Source organism: Dermacentor albipictus, chromosome 4 (assembly GCF_038994185.2).
Source record: "Dermacentor albipictus isolate Rhodes 1998 colony chromosome 4, USDA_Dalb.pri_finalv2, whole genome shotgun sequence".
Lineage (NCBI taxonomy): Eukaryota > Metazoa > Arthropoda > Arachnida > Ixodida > Ixodidae > Dermacentor > Dermacentor albipictus.
In genome coordinates, this window is record NC_091824.1 from 89,069,250 (window position 1) to 89,090,942 (window position 21,693).

General features: G+C 47.7%; 1 protein-coding gene across 2 annotated transcripts; it reads left to right on the top strand.

Annotated features, from left to right (window-relative positions):
- Positions 1 to 1,008: 1,008 nt before the first annotated feature.
- On the top strand, positions 1,009 to 18,887 carry LOC135917666 (facilitated trehalose transporter Tret1-like). 2 transcript variants are annotated; one of them, XM_070538091.1, is made up of 3 exons: positions 1,009 to 1,121; positions 12,797 to 13,039; positions 16,093 to 18,887. In XM_070538091.1, exons 1-3 carry the CDS (start codon positions 1,088 to 1,090, stop codon positions 17,286 to 17,288), a joined length of 1,473 nt encoding a protein of 490 aa, XP_070394192.1. In that variant the 5' UTR covers positions 1,009 to 1,087; the 3' UTR covers positions 17,289 to 18,887. The 2 variants fall into 2 exon arrangements, with proteins under 2 accessions (XP_070394192.1, XP_065307309.1); XM_065451237.1 differs by lacking the exon at positions 1,009 to 1,121 and adding an exon at positions 4,174 to 4,252.
- Positions 18,888 to 21,693: the final 2,806 nt, after the last annotated feature.

A 21,693-nucleotide genomic window follows, 5' to 3' on the forward strand; every position in this document is an offset into this window, starting at 1 on the left:
GATGTATAGATGGGTGGTAGGGGACGTAACATGCAGCATGCGTACGAGTAACCACTACAAAAACAAAGCTTTCGCTAAAAAATTACCGGGCTGCCCAAAATCTATCTCACAATCTGAGACAATCATTGACTCAAATGTCACCATTTCGCACAAAAGCGCGTCTTGATCAGCCGCTGCAGATTACCCTGGGTGTACCCACTGAGTGTAAATAAAGAACACTGCCTGTTAACTGTCATGCTAAATTTATAGGGTACTAAACTAGCCCGTTATGCCCAATCCACAATGTTACGGAAGCTCCATATACGGCCTACAAAGGTGGAAAATAAAACCCATCTGACTCGTTGAACGAAGAAGAGAGACGAAGACAGGAAAGACAGGGAGGTTAACCTGATGCGCGTTTCCGGTTTGCTACCCTACACTGGGGTGGAGGAAATAAGGCAGGAAAGAGGACAAAGAGAGAGAGAGAAAATAACAGAAAGAGTATGTGACGTGCATGGATGAGACCATCACTCAGATATTGCTGTATCTTTTATTTATTTATTATTCCTGTAGGAAGGCTACGAGTACTCTACTTTTCCTTTATATATTAATTTTTCGCGATTACCTTTCAACGTGCTCACAATATAACTGAAAACAAAATTTACCCACCCGCGTTCTCGGTAACTTACGTCACTCTTTGAAACTCGGCACTTCCTGTAAAACTGCCAGCATATGCATATGACTAGTATACGGACGAAAAGGGAATATGCATGCGTAGTCCACCCCCTTGCTTAACTGCTAGGATTTTCTTTCTTTAAAGCTTAACGTAGGTTTCTACGCAAGTGGCCGCTTTTTGCAGGCACTCTTCTTTTTCGCTGAGCGATCCCCGGTTAACCCATATGGTGATGTCGTCAGCGTAAATGGCGTGCCGTATGCCTTCAAGTTGTTCGAGTTGTCTTGCTAGCCCGTTCATTGCGACATTGAAGAGGATGGGGGAGATGACCGACCCTTGAGGAGTTCGCTTGTTTGGGGTGCGAGACTTCTCTGATCTGACTGCACCCAGGCCGATTGTTGCTGTCCGGTTACAGAGGAAGGCCTTGACGTAGCCATGAATCCTGCCACAGTTCAGGTTATCCAGTCCTGTGAGTATGGCTTCGTGACTGACATTGTCGAAGGCTCCTTTAATGTCCAGTGTCATGATAACGTGTTCGCTGTTTCGTGGGACGTTGCTGAGCGCCTCCTCCTTGAAGGAAGCCGCGAAGATCTATTTTCTAGAGCCCAATAAATGTTTTCCGATCCGATCTTTAAAGTTTTCTTACAGGTTGCTGTTGTCGTGTCAAATAGCCCACGCACACATATATTAAATGAGTAACGTGTCCGATGGTGGTACTGCACCATAGCCACTGAGTACAACCACCTGATGCTCTAAACATTAGCCGATGCGCCAGTGTCCCATAAGCCAAAACGCAGAAATGAAACGGGCGCATAGCAGTAAACCTCACCACTCTCTATTGCGTCATACTTCTATATCCATGCCGCGCTGCTCACCATTCTTCTCGCTACAAACGGCAATCATCGCCTTCTTCCGTGTGACATCACTGCGTCAGCGTCAGTGTGCATACGCAGTTACGAGTGGGTACTTTTACGTTCGACCTGCGGGGGCTGGCGATCTTCGGGGAAGTGACTGTTTAAACCTGCCCGGCCCGCTGCGGCGACTCGCTTTGTAAGGACGACAATGCGCCGCGTCCTCAGCTGAACGCACCGGGATGTCTAGACGCAGTCGGCGGACCAAGTATAGTTAGTGGATTCGCCGTCACCGTCACGGCTTGTTTGGAGCGGGGCAACTCCTGGAACAAGATGTTTTGCGGCGCCGTCTCACAGGCCTTAGAAGTCGTCAGTCAATGGACAGACGCGGCGGCCACTGTCTGCGGGGTCAACTTAGGAATCAAGAGGCGCCTTGCTCAGGGCAAGACCTGTGTCTGCGAAAACCCTCTCACCTGGGTGAAACTCACTTCCGCCCAGTGAAACCTGGGCGGAAGTGAGTGCGTAAATCCTCCCCTCAAAGGTGGGTCCGATGTCTTTGAACGCTCACAATTGGTCGAAGGTTGAACGGCCGTTTTCCCTCACCTCGGCATCTGGGGAGGACAGAGTGTATTGAAGCAACCGTTGTCGGCTGTTCAGTCTGCATTCTCTTTCAGTCATAAAAAAAAATTAAATTGTGGGGTTTTACGAGCCAAAACCACTTTCTGATTATGAGGCACGCCGTAGTGGAGAACTCCGGAAATTTCGACCACCTGGGGTTCTTTAACGTGCACCTAAATCTAAGTACACGGGTATTTTCGCATTCCGTCCCCATCGAAATGCGGCCGCCGTGGCCGGGATTCAATCCCGCGACCTCGTGATCAGCAGCATAACACCATAGCCACTGAGCAACCACGGCGGGTAGTCATACTAGACTTATAAACTGTAACGTTCTCATGCAGATACTGTAAATAAATCCCATATTCCTCGTTCTCAACGAGAACAAGTCTCTCCCTTCTACAACTTCCTCAGCGTGGATGAGTTGGACGACGGTATAGGCCAGCTACCACCTATTTCATGCCCGACCCCAAACCTTACAGTACCCAAACGTAAGCGGAATTTTCTTTAAAAAGCTATGTTCTTATTTTTCTTTTACAAAACAACCTTAACACATTCAAAATACCCTCCATTGCACTTAATACATTTGTCCAAAATGCGCTTCCATTCGTCGAAGCATTTTTCAAACTCTTCTGTTTTGATAGCTGATACTTCCTTTCTCCCTTTTCCCTTCACCTCTTCTACGTCGTGAAGTCGCAGCCCTTACATGTTCTTCTTTATTCAAGGAAACAAAAAAAATGTCGCACGGAGCGAGGTCAGGTAAGTAGGGGGTGTAGGCAGCTAAACTCGCTCCGCGCGCGTTTTCTTTTTTTTTTTCCTCGAATGAACAACATGTAAGGACCGGGATATCACGACGTAGAAGAGGTTATCACGACAAGGAGGATATCACGACGTAGAAGGCTGTTTTCATCTAGGTGTCATATATATTGCGTGACATTCAAGTTGTGACCCGAGTGGTGCATAAACATACAACTTGCACGAGATTACACGTTGCACATGATGACAAGGACACCCTGCTCAGCGCGTCTTCTTATAAAGCATTTGATTGACCGCTGAGCAAGAGCATCACTTGACTTATAGAATCCAACTTGTGCGTTAGATCTGCACAATTTTGTTTCTTCGTGCAACAGGAACATTGGCCACGCAACGATCGCAGTCTCCGTTACATTGTGCACGGAACTGAGGTCTGTGTCAAGCCTGCATCTCAGGTGAAGCAGATGACGAAGCAGCCTGCTCAAATTCTTTAGATCACATCACCCCCACCATGTCATTGACTGAGACGTTCCACGAAGGCTTGTTGCTGACAGGAATGTTCCTAACTAAAAGGTTGCGGTAAACATTGCTGAATAATTCATTATTATGGACCAAACACTGCAAACAACATTAATTATTTAACACACCAGGGGCTTTCCGCCATGTCTACAAGAACGACAAAAATAAAATAAATTACCTCAACGCCCAAAAATTTGACTTTCTTTAAAGGTTCACCTTGTTCGAACTTCATATTTCAGTTTTTGCGTTTTCTGCCACTAGGCTGTGCAAGAGCCAGCGCAAAACAATATTGCGAGTACTCACACTTATATACCTTGCGATGGGCTTATAACTTTAGCTCGAACCTTCCATCCCAACATCTTTAGGAGCAGAACACCGACTGTGATCTCAGCACTTTATCAAAGCACGCTGTTCACGTCTACGAACACTTCATTAAAAAAATAAAAATAAAAGCGAAAGTTCAATTACCGTCATGCGTCAACCAGATTTTCTGCCACCTCTACGGGAAAAAGAATATATCGTAATAAAAAATAGACAAAGAAAACAAGAGAGAGAGAGATAGAGAGAGACGGACAGAGCAGAGTGCCACGGACAGTCTCTTCAGTCGAGATGCTTACAACACCTGCATGCCTGAACCACTACATCGTAAACTCAAGACCGCTGAGGTATGTCGACGCCACTTCATCACCGAAACACTTGCACTGTTAAACATCCGCACCACGGTGCTATTCTCCTTTCTATGACGTCAGTTCCTTCTTGTGCGCGCACGCAGAGAGAAAGAATCTTCAGAGCTCTCCGAGTGCGTTTCTCGAACTATCATAGACGACCTCTGTTCCTTACTGACGGAGCGCCAGCATGACAGGTAGGGCATATTACGCAGCTATTTCTTAACCGGAAACGACTCAAATATGTGCCCACTAAGTTTAGAGTGCATTCTCATACCACATCTATTCGTCCCATATCGATGTGAATGTCACGTTAAAGGCAGAGTATGCAATGCACTGACGTAGTTAGATGTATGTTGTTGCTCGAGTTAGCATGACGGGCACTTTCTATGCAGTCCCTTGGTACGCATGGAAAGCGCCCATCAGTGATCAGACAATTGTGGACACATGCCAACCACGCGAACCTGTCAACTTTCCCGATTTGTACAGGAGGCTCACGAATTCCGACCAATCCTCTCTAATGTACGGACACGGCCTTAAGATTCCCGAAAGACAGTCCCAACCCTACCAACAAACGCAAATTAACAACAACAAAAAACGCGGAGTGAAACAAAGTCGCATGCTCATTGCTAATACGCGCTAGGTAACTAGCTGAAGTCATCTTTAAATCAAAGCCGTTTGTGCGTAGGCGCTGTAGGCTTAAATGGCCCCTGAAACGGTTCGGACCGAGAGAGAGAGAAAGAGAATGAAACAGAAAGGCATCGAGGTTAACCAGATATGAGTCTGCGGTTTGCTACCCTACACTGGGGATGGGGAATATGGGTTAGAAAGATGACAGAGACGAAAACGCTAAAAAAAGAAAACGCACACATGGAGACACGTACACAAAAGGCGTTCCAATTAAAGTCATTCACACAGGCCGGTAGATCGCAAAAAGCGCCACAGCACTTGCACGGCCTTCTGTGACGGTAGGTCCTTTCGATGCTGTAGAATTCTTTTTTCGGATAGCGGTTAGTCGCCCAGTTGGTCAAGTTCGTGGCGAAGGCATTCCCTCTGTGGACTGTACTGTAGATATGGCCAATTGATTCTTCATGGCCGCACTGGTCACAGGTTGGGGTGTCGCTCCTCCCTATGCGGAATGCATAGGCTTTGGTAAGGGCAACGCCCAACCAAAGTCGATATATAAGTGTGGCATCTCTACGGCGAAGCTGTGATGGCGCTCGAAGACTTAATGTGGGATCAAGTGAGTACGTCGCGTATTTCTTAAATGTGGCTCATTCCACTGCGACGTGGTGCACTGCCAATCAAGTAGGCGGAGCTTCCGTGCTGCGTCAGTTTTGGAAAGAGAAATTGGGACGTGGTACTCCTGAGTATGGGCTGAGCGGGCAGCTTGATCCACCCGTTCATAGCAGATAATCCCACAGTGACTTGGAAGCCACTGGAAGGTTATTTCATGGCCTGCATCACTTATGTGAAATAACGTCTCTGTAATATGGAATATTAGTTGTTCGAGCGGTCTACGTTGCAAAGGTGACAGTAGAGACTGCAGTGCCGCCTTCGAATCGCAGAATATCGTCCACTTGTGTGGCGGTTCATCACCAATGTGATGAAGGGCAGTAAAGAGTGCTGCGAGCTCTGCTGCCATCGATGTTGTCGCGTGGGTCGTCTTAAACTTGACTTAAGCTTAAGCTTAACTTAAGCTTTCACTGGTATGACGATTACCGCCGCGGAGCTGCTTGGAAGGACCGATCCATCAGTGTAAATATGCTCAGAGTCACGGCAGTTCTCGTACAAATATAGTAGCGTGAGCTGTCTAAGGGCTGGAGATGATAGATCAACTCTTTTCGAGGTGCCAGGTATTGTAAGGTTGATTTTTTGCTGAGCGAGGCACCATAAATAAATCGAAGGTCTCGCAGCCGGAGTAAAACAAGCTGGCAATGATTCATCATATGCGGTTATCGTTTGGTTGAAAGAAGTGTGTGGTCTGTCCGCTAGTAGAAAGGCTAAGTGGTGACAAGGAGTCCTGGCTAGATGCCTTATATGGGTCCTGAGTACTTCAATTTCAATGTGGGTCTTGACAAGGTGGTCTCTAGCGATTGCTATCGTAGCCGCTGCTGGAGCACTCTGAAGCAAGCCTAGACAGATCCGGAGCAGTTGACCCTGAAGACTTTGTATTGTGCCTGGATTCGTTTTACTTGCATTGTTTATTGCTGGCAAGCTGTATTGCAGAAATCCTAGAAAAAAGCACAATGTACAGTTGTAACATGGCACTTGTCGACATTCCCCAGGTCTTGCCAGCGAAAAACTTGAACAGGTGGCAGATGTCTTTCAACCGTTCTTTTTTTTTACGTATGATACGTGAGGGCTCCATGACTAGACCCTGTCGATTATGAAACCTATAAACTTGTACGATCGGACCCGTCGTTTAATTGGCCATTTATCATTACGCTGTAGTTTGCCATGGGTTTGCGCGTAAATGACACTAGTGAACATTTCTCGGAAGAAATTTCCAGGCTTTGAATACGGAGGTAGATAGCGGTTTGTGTGGCGGCTCTCTGAATTCTCGCTCGCAACTGTAGGCGTGTTACTGCCGACGTCCATATGCAGATGTCATCCGCGTACATTGATAGCCTGACTGTGGTTGGCACGTGCTCAAGGAGAGCAATTTGTGTTAGAATAAATAACACAGGCCTAAGTACACCACCCTAGGGGACGCCTCGGTAGCTATAATGTAGACAAGTATGGCCTTCTTCGGTGCTTACAAAAAAAGATCGCATGGAGAGATAGCTCCGTGTCCATTGAAACATCCGACCACCCACTCCTACCTCTGTGAAAGCAGAGAGGATGGCTTCATGCGTAACGTTGTCATACGCCCCTATAACGTCGATGAATAAAGAAGCGTAGAGACGCTTACGGCATGTTTCAAGCTGAATGCAGGTGACCAGGTCGAAGACGTTATCGATCGACGATCGACCACCTCGGAAGCCCGCCATGGCATCTGGGTAGATGTTGTGGTACTCCAAGTACCACTCCAGGCGTCCTAGGACCATCCTCTCTATTACTTTGCCCACACAGCTCGCCAAAGCGATCGGGCGATATGATGAGAGTTCCAACGGCGACTTGGCAGGCTTCAGCAGTGGAACAAGGCGACTTGTCTTCCAGGTTGTTGGTAGCGTGCCACCTCTCCAAGATTCATTGTACAACTCAAAGAGAACTCCTCTTGCTCACTCCCCCAGGTGACACAGAGCTCGGTCGGAAATTCCGTCAGGTCCTAGCGCTGATGTGCGGATTGAGAATGGTGAATCCGTCCGGTGATCACGTGGTGATGGACAGCGACTCAAAGGCGATGGAATGTTGATAGCTGTGAGTTGGCGGGATAATCTAGTGCATAAATCCTCTGCCACGTCAATCTCCGATCTCTTTTGAGATAGGGCAAGCGCCTTGAATGGGAATCGCTGTACGGGGAGTGTCCGGAGACCACGCACCGTTCTCCATAGTTGCTATAAAGACTTGCGTGGATCTAGCGACTCACAGAAGGCAATCCAACGTTGCGATTCCCCCTTGTCTAACCAGCGTTGTATCTTCTTTTCCGTGCGCCTGGCGGTCCGTAAATCATCCATTGTCTTCGTACGTCGGTATCTTCGTTCAGCACGTCGTCGGATTGCTCGAAGTCGTTCTATTTCCACATCAAATTCATTCAGTTTCGAAGAGCATGTGAGAGTACGCATGATGTCTTGCACCGCGCTCTTGATTGCCTCATCCAAGTCGAAAGATGGATTGGCGTCACAGTGTTCTTCCATAATAGACTGAAATTTAGGCCAGTCCACTCTTTGAATCGTATCCCATATTTTGGAAGGGGACAATCCTCTGATCTTGGTGTACGTGGGCTTATGGTCGCTTCCGTGCGTCTCTATGTCCGCAAACCACCCTGCGCGTCTGACAAGGCTTCGTGAGACGAAAGCCAAGTCAAGACAGCTGCTGCACGTGGAGCCACGTAAGAACGTAGGACTCCCATCATTCAGCAACCAAAGTTCATTACTGGAGGCGAAAGATGCCAGAGCTCTGCCTCTTGCGTTCATCTTCGGACTTCCCCAGAGTGTATGATGGGTGTTGAAATCTCCAATGATGACCCAGGGATTGGGAGTTGAGGAAAGGACGTCTCGTAGTCTTTTGTGATCAAATCGACTTGCCGGAGATAGGTAGGCGCCCACAAAAGTAAAGGCCGAATTCTTTTTCCTTACGTTTAGGCATATTGATTATTGTCATTAGGTGGTACAGGCTGATGAATGTAGTTGAGGTCACGACGAATAAACACCGAAATCTTACTGTTTTCATAAACAGTTGACGACATAAACGACTCGTATCCAGAAAGCCTGATCGTGTTAGATAAGTTCGGTTCGCAAATGACGACAATGGGAAACATATTGGCGTACACGAAGCGACGGAAATCTGAAAGGCGCGCTCTGAGTCCGCGGGCATTCCACTGAAAAATAACTGCTTGTCGGACCTCTTCCCTAAAGGACCGTGGCTGTGGAGCCATGATCTACTCAAGGGTTGCAAGCACCGGACTCAGAGCGTCCAGTACTTGAAGCGCACTTACGGCAGATGGTGTGTGCATGTTGCTTAGCAACACGCGAATGGCATTCATTAAAGGTCTAATAAGAGCTATCACTTGCTCATCTGTTTTCCGCGACTCCTCGGATACAGCACCTTGCTGTACTGGGGGCGGTTCCTTCTGCGGCTCTTCTGGCGGTCCTGTACGCGGAAGTGGCGGCCATTCCTTTGTGGAGAGAGATCTGGCAGTTTTCTCTCTTCCAACATCGGTGTTCGGAGTGCTGGAAACTTCCGCTGCTTGACGAGTTTATTTTTCCTGAAAGCTTGACGTTTTCCGTCATGAAGACCTTCGACGGTGACGTCGTCTTCGCCATACTTTCACAGCGGCCTCTTTGTGGGTAGAGTTGTCTCTCACCATTTGTTAATTAATGGTGATTTCTTCCTTGATCTGAGGACAGTCTTTGGAAGAGGCGCAGTGACCACCCTGACAGTTAGGACACTTCAACGTGGTTGCGCTGCAGTTGTCTTCTGAGTGGGGTTCAGCACATCGAGGGCACACGGCCGAATTTCTGCAAACACCCTTCACATGGCCAATCTTCTGATAATTGATGCGCTGCATTGGTCTTGGAATAAATGGTCGAACCTAGTGGCGAAAGTTGCCGACCTTCACGTAGGGTGGAAGGCAGTCGCCTTTGAGCGTTATCCTCACACAACGTGTGTTGCCGAGGCGACCAACATGCACAATGACATTATGTTCACTTGCTGGTTTTATGAGAACGGGGAGGTCTGCTTTAGGTTCTTTATTGTCAATGTCATTGATGACTCCTGTTACTGTGGCATCATTCGACGGCACGATGTATCGGACCTTGATGTTTCCCAGCTGCGTTACATGTTGTAGTATGGTCAGTGCGCTCGGGTTCCTCAACTCGATTTCCAGGATGTTTCGCCTAGTGTTTATCCTGACATCCTTGATCTCGTTTGGCACGGCGTTTTCTAGATACACGGAGAGTGCTTTCCTGTTTAGGACGCGCAGGTTGTCGGTAGCGTTCTGTGTCGCAAACAGGATGGAGTGAGGCCATCGTTCAGGCGCTGTTTTCAGTGTTCGAGCTGGACGCCGAAGATGAGTTGATAATTCTTTGTTTGGCCTTGCGGTACTGGACAAGTAGAAAGCTGTCTTCCGAGGACTCGTCCCTTGATGCGGAGTACAGCTCTGTGTCCTCGCTATCACTCGACGTATTTCATTGCTTCCACGAACCAATGTCCGCGGGTGAACGGGAACCGGGAGGATCCTCGGGATGTTGTACATTCATCTCGGCGATAGACTGGGCGGTAGACCCCACAGGTGCAGTGAGAAGTCCAGAAAGGCACAGAGACGGGTGAGATGTGTTCCGCAAGAGAAGCACTTCGTTCGATACAAATTTTGCAGACGCGTAGCGTGCAGCTAAAGTTAATCATTCGCACGACAATTTCTGAGGAGCGTCTCATATTGAGAGAGCTATGGACGATTACAAGTTAGCCTCCTCCACAGCCACCCATTTTCTCCTTAACTCGTTCGCCGAGTGATCGGGGCTAAGCTCCACCTTCACTGGCTCTGCGTCATCATGACACGTCGTGTCGTCTACTTTCGGTTCTCTGGGAGCAAGCGCACGAAGCTTCTCCAACCTCTCCTGCAGCTGCTTGGCAGTCGACCCCAAGCGAGAGCTATAGAAGCAGCGTGCGTTGCCAGCACTCTGTCGCAGCGCCGAACGCGTCTGGTGTACCGGTAACCGCAGGCGGGCTGGGCCTTTCGACGGGTGGGGGGAGGCATAAACTCAAGCTGATGAAGCAACTTTCGCGTATACGTACGTGAGCGGTCTGATCGGTCTGCACGGTCTATCCACCTGTTCGCGCAGAGCTTAACCAGCCAAACAAAAAGCTAATATTGCTCTAACCAAGCGTAAAATATTTTAAACAATTACAAAAACAGCATGTTAATGATTATGCTCCTGCGAAAAAGTTACACCAGCAGCAAAGAATACACTTCATTACTGCTACTGTGTTTGGTTGCGCTCTGTGCCACCAGGTGGCTGCATGGGGCAGCCACCTGGTGGCACATTCACGTCTTCGCTTCTGCTCATCCCGTGAGACGGCAAGGTCAAGTGGCCTGGCCCAGTCCCCTCGCCTGCGTTTACCCGAATACAAGACTCGTGAAACGCTATTGTGGTAGTAATCCTACGGTGTAAAGGGACGGCCGCAAACGCGCAAATTCTGGTGCCGATCAGACCGTGACAGTCAGATGCGCTTCAGCCACTCCGCTCGTCTGCTGACTTGCAGAGGGACACGATGTCGCAGCTTGACATATTGCCCGTCGCTACGCTTGCAGCCCACAACGTAACGAAGTGGATCCATGGTGCTCACGAAAAGACAGACCGACTTACAGCGAAGCTCTGGTCAAGACGGAGCACGTTGTAACACAAGCAGACAACGCTTGCTGTGTGCCGGAAGTGCTTAAGAGCAGTGAGAAATTGTTCTTGTGCATTCTCTTTCTGTTACTTTCTTTTTATAGAAACAAATTAACTAACATTCCAACTATTACGAACATCATTTGTCCACCATAAAGGCGGAAAAATTATCGACGACACGCCCTGGGCAGCCAATCGGATGGCTCACCGTATTGACGTCAATTGGGTGATTTACGTCATACGGGTGGGGGTGGCTGAAAATTCCGCCGAGCAGCCTGCTGCGATCGGCAGCGATGTACATTTCTAAAACCATGTAATAAATTACACGCTTTACGCGGAGCACTTAGATGAGTCAATGATCAGAAGGACCTACTCTAACGACTCAGTACGTTTGTACAAAATCGTCAAAATCATTCCAGGGTCTCTTTAACTTAGTTTGCATGAGATGGAAGCATGCGTTAAGAAGTGCACACGAGGCAAATGTGTAATATGCATTGCACAATGGACCGTTTTCTTAAGTAAGCTCCTTCGCTGTACAAACCTGTTTTGTGGAAGTGGAAGGGGCCATGATTATGGGACACAGTATGTGTTCCTTGATTATACATGTGCGCACGCACAAGTCTATGGTAACCGTCCGAGCACCGAGACGGTCTAATAACTGTACTGGCAGCAATTCATAGTTGTTTGTGACATTGCTGTGGCACAGGAAGAAAAATAGCATTTTTTAATTTAAGTTTGCCATGCAATGGGGCTAGTGTAACTTAACGTGAATTATTATATAACGCGTCAATTCTATAGCAACATCAGACACTGGAATGCACCTAAACTTTTGTTATTACAACAAATCTAATTTTAGTGGTTCTATGGCTGCCTACTGAGATTATTAGGCAACGACTCAGCTTCTTGTTTAGGGAAAAGCATTGTTTGGCGTAGATTTTAGCTCACGTTTTGGTTGGTTGGTAACTCATTTATCCCACTTATTTGCGCTCATATGCAACACGGTGGAGAAGAGATTTATTCAATAGATTAAAATTCTAGAAATCAATCATCGTTTACCATGCCAATATCTATCTTTGTTGCCTGGATAAATGCCGTCAGCAGTCCAGCTGCTGCTCCCCAATTTGAACCACCCGCGACACAACGGACGGGACAAGTTGACGTAATCTCCACGTGATCTCTCTCTATTCCGCTCTCTCTGAATCAGCCAGTGCTGACGTCACAGGAAACGTACCGTAGTGCACAACAGCTGGCGCCATCCCACTTTTCCAAATTTGTCAGTTATTCGCCTGATAACCTGTACACGCTACGACTGACGAATTTGTTATTACAGAAGCGTATACTCTTTCAATATCTTTCAATCTGGCTCGACTTAATATTTTGCTTTAGTGTCACTTCAAGAAGAGGCAACTGAATTTATTAATCTAACTTCTGTCGTGCTCGGAAGGTCGCACAAGTATGCAGTCTTTTCGTAATGCAGCATGCTACAAATTTAAGCTTATTTCTCTCTTTCTCTCTCACTCTTTCCTCAAAGCTCAGCAGGAGGTACCTCCTCAGCCATTTGTGCGTAGTCGTCCTATATAGCTGCATTACACATCGCCAGTTCCATTGTCCACCAACGCAAAGTATCCGCGTCCGCTGTCGCGACTACGCTCGTTTGGCTGGGAGAAGAGCGGAGTGCATCGGCCCCCTGGAACCGAACTCCGCGGCTCCAGCATTGACGGTCACTTGCTCCGCGTTCACATGCAGGGCCTGTATGCGATGGAACCGCCGTGATGGAGAGCGCCGTGCGCAGCGGATCGGACGGGCGGCGCCGCGTGTACCTGGCGGTGGCGGCCACCTACCTCGGCACCGCTTCCACGGGCCTCGTGTACGCGTACTCTTCGCCCGCACTGCCGGACATCCGGCACACCTTGCAGATCAGCGAAGAAGACGCGGCCTGGTTCGGATCCCTAGTGCTGGCCGGAGGCATCGTCGCCGGAGCGTTGTCAGGTGAGCTGTGTCCAATGTTTTGAAACTGAATTGTCTTCCTTTTTTAACCCTTTGCAGGATGGTCTTTTAACCCTTTGCAGTGATGGATATTATATATATATATATATATATATAATGAACAAAAAGAAAAACGTGCGACGTACGTTGACTTGGACAGAGGCTTTGACAAAGGCTGGTCCACCATCTGAAACGTCCTTGAAATATACTGTGCAAATTCAACGTACTACATCATACTCTCTTTTTCTTCATTTTACTACCGGGACCAGCGTGATTTCCTCAGCCTCAACTATATATATAGAAACCTATTGCACTTTGTAGGGTGGCATGAATAAATGAGGTGCTTAGAAGTTTACCACAAATTGTTCTTCTCTACAGCAAACCGTTTAACTAAACAAATGGGACGCATTGGTACGAACTACACTACATCGTATTTCAAACAGAGAGGATGCATATGTCTCCTTGACCTTCTAGGGTATCAATGCAAAACTATTTCTGGCCACTTTCCTCGCAAGCCAAAACTCTTGATATTTCTTGTGTCGTATGGCTAAATAAGGTGACCAGAAGTTGTTTGCGACTAATTACACTCCTGTACAACAAGCTATTTAACTTTAAAAAGTAGGAAGTACCTGTCCCACTGATACTGCATGGCTTTTTCGAAAAGTAGCACTCATCTCTCTCACTGACCCTCGAGGGCTTCAACGAAGAGATTCATATAACCACTTGTCTCCTAAAAAGCACCGAAGCACGACGGAAAAAGTTGCACAGGGGAAGCCACAAAAAAAATGTTTGTGGGTACTTTTCGCCTTAGCGTCGAACACAAACCTCTTGCTAGTGTGTGCTTTTGGACGTGCATTCACAATAGCGACTTTAGCGGACTAGCTAGAAATGCAAGATAGAAAAATAGGTGCTTATTGTGAGCTAATGGTGTAAGTCTAAAAGCTAGGAAGAGGACTGATTTATTGGGTATATCTAGAACTTTTTTTTTCTCGCGAGCAAATGGGAGCAAAGCACTGGAAGTGTTCCAACAATGACAACAATTTTTGTAGACTTTGCAAGCTTCTCGCCAGTTAGTAACCATGCGCAAAAGTATTCTCGTATGAAGTGTTGAAACCTTCAGATAAAAGGCAGCATAAAACAAATGACATAAACGCACCCCTTTGCTACTGAGAAGCGTTATCGCACACATATTAAGGAAGGGCGTGTATTGTATTGGCAAAGCCTAAGTTAAATTTTATTTCCCTCACAACAGAAACAGAGAGTAGATGCAGAAAAAAAACTGCTCAATTCAACGAGGTGTCTCTGTGAATGTCGTTCCGGATGGGTTCGATTTAGTCAGCGATACATGTTCAATTTTTCTTCTTTTTTTCTTTTCAAATAAGTTCCACTTACTTTGTGGAAACCTGTGGACTGAGATAAGAAGTGAAAACGGGATAACATATAATTCATATTGAAGTAAGTACAGCGTAGAAACAGACGAAGGGCCAATAACAACAAATAAAAACAGGGACATTGTCTCCGTCACTGTTATTGGCGCACCGTCTGTTTCTGCGCTGCAGCTGCTCAAGGTAACTTGAAGGCCAGCCGGCGTCCAGTAATCTTGGATGACAGGAGAAAATGAACATCACAGCATCAAATACACATTAACAATGGTTGCTACACGTATATTGCCAGGCCGAACTAAAGCATTTTGCACATCACGGCAAAAATGTGATTTAACTGCGTAACATATGCAATATATCATGCAGCAAATCATTCGCACCTATTCAAACAAGGGTAAGAAGGTAGTTAATTGCTTTGTGTGAGGTAAGATCCAGTGAAAAATGCATTCTCGCAGCTGGATGGGAGCTCTAAGCGGTGCTATGCTGGAGCGTGACACGTTAACTTTTACTTCCCACGGTCCACCTAAATGTATACATACGCGAGCGTTTTGCATTCTTTACCCATACTCTTAGACAAATGTAGACCCTTTGGGGAGTACATCGGCCACACAACAATAATGGTCATCTGCATTGCTTGCGTTTCCTTTCTTGAAAACGCTGCGCTCGCTACTTTATACTGCCGAGAATGATCCGTCACGCTGATAACAGGCATGCCGTTCGTGACTTGGAAGTACCGGGCTCGCAGCGTTCAAGAAAGGAAATGCGGACAAGACAGATGACGATTATTGTTGTGTGGCAAGATAAAACCTAAAGGGTGTAATTTTGTCTAAAACTGCATGAGAATGAGACCATCCCAGCCAAAATAGTGCAACGCCATAGCCATTGATCCACAATAGCGGGCCTTAATTAACAATTTCCAGCTAACTGCTCACTTTTAAAAACACAATACTTAATTCCTTAAGTTAGCATTGTCGAAACCATCAAGTTAGCGTGAAATAAATTGCGTGCAAAAAAATCTTACCGCACCTTCGCACCTTATGCCAGATAAATGAGGAGTGAAATTTCATGTGCCCACTGGTTTAGCAAGGTCTACGAATGCAATGTACAGAGATAATAATCAGTGGGTGCATTTAAATATGCACGAGCAGTGAGGACAAAAGTAATATGAACAATGTTGAGAGTATAGGACAATCGAGTTTGCTTTACGTAAACACTTGAAGTAACAGATTGCAAATCTTCAAACGCCAATGATACCTTGGGAAAAAAGAATACACTTTTTTTTTATAATCTTCGTAGTTCTCGTACATGGTCCCTGCGTGACAATTTATTATTTCTGTATCCTTTTTTCCTTCATTCGTATATATTTTTCAGTTGCGTTTTGTTTTCTTGCTCATCTTTTTTACGTCATTTGATTACTTTCCCTATTGCAAAGAATCGAAAAGCGGTTTCGTCGCGTACTGTTGAATACTATTCTCATCTACGCTGATGTTCGCGCTGATGTTCGCGCTGATGCCCGACCTGGCAGACGATAAACTACAGTTCGTCGCACTGTTCTGAAGGCCACATGGCTCGCTCGAGAACGACAAACAGTTGTATATGTAGAGAGATCCGCGGAGTTAGTGGCAAAATTATCCTGTGCAAAAGTATTTATGTTTCCTTCCCACCTACTTACAGGGCAGCTGTTGAGCCTCCTAGGCCGCAGGGGCACCATGGTGGTAGCGGCCACGTTGTTCACTGCCGGCTGGCTCTTCCTCGCATTTGCCAATTCCATTGCGCTCCTATTCACCGGCCGCGTGCTCACGGGCGGAGGAATGGCCATCGCTTCCGCAGCGTCCGCAGTGTTCGTGGCAGAAGTGGCTCCTGCCAGCCTGCGGGGAGCGCTGAACACCGGCTGCAACTTCATGCTCTCTTTGGGAATCCTCGTGGGCTACGCCATTGGCAAGTGGCTCAACTACCAGTGGCTCGCCGCCGCCTGCCTCGTCCCAGCTGTCCTCAACGGCGTCGCGTTTCTGCTCTACGTCAGAGAGTCGCCCATGTGGCTCCTGCAAAAGGGACGCCGAAAGGAGGCTATGGAAGCCATGCAGTTCTACCGGGGCGCGCGCTTTGAGAACGAGTTCAAAGCCATGGAAAGCAGCATGACGGACGTCACCGCGCGTCTCACCCTCGGCGACTTTGCGCAGCCTTACGTCTACAAGTCTTTCCTGTGCGCCCTTCTGACTCTGTTGATGCAGCAGGCATCGGTCATCAACATTCTGCTTTTCTACGCTCAAGACATATTCCAGGAGGCCGGCGTGGCCATGGCTCCCGACGACTGCGCCATCGTCGTGGGCGGAATCCTCGCGGTGGTCTTCCTGGCGGCCGTCCTTCTCGCGGACAAGGTGGGGCTCAAGCTGCTCTTCATCGTTTCGACCGCACTGTCCGCGGTCAGCCTGGCCGCGCTGGGCCTGTGCTTCCACCTGAAAAAGGTGAACGGCCAAAGTTTCCTCGACGACTACGGCTGGCTTCCCCTGGCTTCCATCGCATTCTACTTCATCAGTTACTCCCTCGGACTCGGCCCCTTGCCATTCGTGTTCCTCGGAGAATTGATACCGCTGAAGGTCAAGGGTGTGGCAACCAGTGCATGCATAGTCCTCTTCTATGCGTGCGGCTTCCTCGTAACTAAGACGTTTGTAGACTTAGTGCACTTGATAGGCACTGCTGCCTCGTATTGGTTCTATGGCTTACTACTGGTGGTAACGTCCATTGTCTTTGTAATATTTGTGCCTGATACGAAAGGGAAAACACTGGACGAAATCGAACAAATTTTCGGCAAGAAAGCTGTGCCTCCGCAGGTGTATAACATCAGTGAACTTGTAACGTATCATCTCTAAGAGCCTGGACCAGCAACTTCCTGCTTCACACACATTATGGACACCGAGCACCATTTCTGACAATATAGTGGCAGGACGTGGCAGCAGTATTTCCACTCACATAGTGACATTGAAATCTTTCCGCTTTATTACCACAAATAGAAAATCTAAAAAAATAGCAAGCCTTGACAGAACTTTTTTTGTGTGGCTTAGTATTGCTGCATATATTGATAAGGCGACCTAATTATAACGGCATTCACGTTTTCGTGAGTATTATGAACCGGTGGCTTTGTCTACAGACAATATCACGGAACACAAACCCTGCTGTTCATTGACGCACAGGGCTCTGTAGGCGCTACATGAGTTTTATTGCGATAACGTTTATATCGACACTAACATTACGGACACCAGCAAATATGTAGAGGCACCGTCACCACCTGTCACCATCGTGTTTGCTGTTCTGGATGCGACGGCGCATGGACGGCACGCATGGGCCAGCCCCCAAGCCCGCTCTGTTATCGCGGTCGAGTCACAGGCGGAACGTATACGCTGCCCATGCGCTGTTTGTTTTTTGGAGGCAATGGAGGCATAGAGGAAATGGCTGGATACCACGTGATCTGTAGCGGGGGCCTAGGGTACCCTATACCAACGCGCGGGCTGAGCATGCCGGGGTGAATCCAGAAGGATGGTAGCGCTAGTAGGGGCTGGAGGCTGGATGCATACCATCTTTCCGCGCGCACAACGTTACAGGTATATAAAGCGATCTGCAGAGATTCGGAGGCTGGGCAGATTTGAAAGGGTGAAATGAGCACGGACCCTTGGCTTAGGGCAAAGAACGCGCGCTCAGCTGCCAGTACTCCTCGTCGCACCAGCGCCGAGACCGTGAGAATTCTCGGCAGTGCTGCCAACTTTATAAATATTTCCCTAGACCTAGTAATTTTAGGCAATGTTTAGAGAAATAAAGAAATCTGTCAAAACCTAGCAAAATCTAGCAAATTTTCACGCTAAGACTTTCTAACGACAAAACTGGTGACTTGGCGGCGTGTATTGATTTCAGTCACCTCAAAATACCTTTGCGTTAGAATGCGAACTACGCTGTTCGATTGTACATGCAGCTCAGTGACAGCATCTCGCCCAGTGTACGACAGGGTGAGGGTGACTTGGGCCCTTTCACCAAGTACTGCTACTGCGCTTCTGGCGTTCGTATCTCCAGCTGGGCTGTCGATGTCTGTCCACTCTAAATGAGATATGTATTTATCTGTAAGTGGCGAACGAAACGTATGCTTGATAACCAAACAAAGCAACGAGGGCAAATTTCCACGTAAGCCGACGCATATATGTCCTAGCGCCGAGCACGACAATGCCGTCGTGGCGTTAAACAACCGACTACGCGCGCGTGCGCTAAAACTTACCGCGAACGCCGCATCAGCACAGAAGCCTTGCCCAGGATCCCAGTGGTCATGTTTTTGGGCGAGCTTTGCTTTGGAGGAAGAATATAAATTGTCTAGGTGCTTTGCTACCGCAAATGGCGCGCAAGCACGATTGCATCGTGGTAATACGTCAGCACGCGACATTAAATATATTGTATTGTGCTGCGTAACATGTGTTTCAATTTCTCGTGCGAGTAATGTCCCCTTCTCTGAATACCCCAAGTCAAAGACTAAAATTACGGTGTCTGAAAGAAGTGATTATTAAAAATTCCGAGAAACTTAAAAATGATCGCCCCGTATAAGCACTTTTGCGTTCCTGCTGAGCTACTTTGTGTGGGTAGCGAACTAAATATGCTTGGCCCAAACAGAGCACCTCGGCGCAAATTGTCAAGAGATGCTAAGCAACACTACACAGTGTTCGTACAGACTCTCGACATGTCTTTTGTGCTTGCAAAGACACTCACACAACCACTGCTGTAGCTCAAGAATTCTGCCTCCGCGTGCATTGTCTGCGTGACCAAGGGCATGATTTCCACTTACACTGGATGCCAGAGCATACGGTTATACCAGGAAATGAAAGGGCCCATCGACAAGCGCACCGTATAACTCTCAATGAACTCGAAACTAGCCGAACAGACATTAAACAACGTACCTGAACACGGGGAAACACACTTGTTGGTGCGATCCTATGGAAGCAATAGTTCAAGTCAAACGTAACCGGCGCGTCTATTCCGTCACTGCAGTTTCCCCTCATGGACAATCCTCCCCTTCTCTTCCAGGCTGCTACACGTCAGCAGCAGGCTCTGCTCCAGCAGGTAAAGTCGGGAACCTTCCTTACTCCCTTTTTCGTGCAGCGCTGTCGCAAAAAGGAAGGCGCTCGTGGCCTGTGACACTTGCATATAGGCACCTGCAGCCTCTCCTGCAGACATTGAAAACCCATCAGGGACTGCCTTCTGTGCTCTGGCTCCATACGACGGGTCCTTGCTTCGCTTCCTACGGAATGACGGCCAGACTTCTAACCATGCCTGGGCCCTATCGAGGTACAGCACCGCTTCAGTCGCCAACGAATCATGGCGATCTCTACACAAATTATTGGATTAACCTGATGCTCCAGTGACTAGCACCAGCTTCTTCATCTTGGGTGTAGCGTCAGCCCCCACCAGGCAGATTAATTGGCCTCCCCCATAACCACTATATATCCCTCTTTCCTTTTCATCCCTGCCTCTTCTAAAACCGATTCCCCGCAGCCCCCTATAGGAGGAATAAAAGTGAATAAAGACGTGCAAACAACAACTTTGTGTGGACACTGGGTCTGAAAGAAACGGACATAAAAATCAAGCCAATGTTACCTCATTTCACTGGGCGCTGGCTAACGCCAATGATTTCCCGTTGGTCTCATCACGTGCAGCTTTCAGGTGCGACGCGTTCAACAATACTGACGCTTGCAGCCTGCGTTGCCAGATGTCTGGTAGCTGCCGGGCTCGGTTCCTTTTGCCGAGCCGCATCTGCACTGCATGCTGTATCGTGCCAATTTGTCTTATCCACGCATATTTCGAGCACCGTCCGAGCAGTTCGAGTGCAACACTAATCGTTGCTATCGCCATAAATGCTTTGCGCTTCGAGGCGAAACTGCCAAGTTTCTATTGCCGATTTGCAATGATACATTAGGAGAAGTACAGTCACGTACAATATGACTTGCAACACCTTGGTTCGTGGCCTAAGGGGCTCCAGGACCGCGTGGTGGCTCTGACATGCGAAAGAGCGGTTTACTATATACCACTAATTGAACCTGCGTTTAGGTCTAGAACTTACCCTGTGCCTGCGCAGCCGTACAGTCGTGGAGCCCCTTCGACCACTGGCACCGGTGTTTCAGGTCTTATTGCACGTCACTGGACATGTGATAACGTGTACAATGAAGTCGAGTTTCAGCACTGCAGGGGAGGATACTGTGACAGGAGAGTGCTGTCGACCCGCTGTAGCTGCTATGATTGGCCGGAGCACGCCCCGCAGCTTACCTATAGACCAGCTACGAGGTGAAACAGCTTGAATGAAGCCAGCGAAAAATTTGAAAGGCAGGATAAGAAAGACGGGAGAAAAGTGATTTCTCTCGACTTCACTACCGGACAGAGCGCCCTCCACAATGTATAAAACGTTGTGGAGGGGCCGCTCCAAAAGTGAAACGTTACCTATTAATTTAGGCTGCATAAATAGTGTAACTTTGTTATTTCTGTGAATTGCCTTTGCGTCGTATACCTGAAACAGTAAATCATTGTCGTATCACTTGTGATGCGTGCGCAGAGTGTGCGCACACTCTTAATCGCAACGAAGGCAATCTGCCGCCCATGTATGCCAGGAGCCTTAATCATGTTTTGAGACGCACATTAAAAGGGGCGCCAGCTCTGCCGCTTCTTGCATTGTGAACAAGGCTCCTGTGGGGGAGCCGAAACGTAAATAACTCTTTTAAACCATTTTTGGTCGGTGTGCAGACCTCTTCCTTTTAAGTATGCATTTAGACTAGAATATTTCAGCATAACGACACGTGGCACCAGTGAGGTGAAGTCTGCTCGTTCTGAAACCTCAACCCTTAGAGCCACGTACGAGATTATGCTCAAACATTGCTAAAAAACGCAACCTTGGAGATGCCTAATAGAAAGCGACTGGCGCATCGATAAGCTCAGATTAGGTGATAACCTTCCATGTTATTTTCCTTCGTATTTATAGCGCAAAGTGCTTGGTAGTCCTTATTCTATGCAGAGCAACACGCAAACTACTGATAGGGACCGGGATAAGCTGGTGGTTCATAGCACGCGTCTGGTTTCAAGCAAGCTCACGTGGATTCTCAAGAAATTTTGTGAATTGTTTCTGAGCGCCTCCAATCTCGTAAAGTCTTCTGAAATCTATTGGTGCCCCGACGTATGTGCGCGCTAAAGGCAAGTGGACCAACGAAACGAGCTTTCAGGATGATGCGTGCCCGCCTAATTTCTGTGGTAGATTTA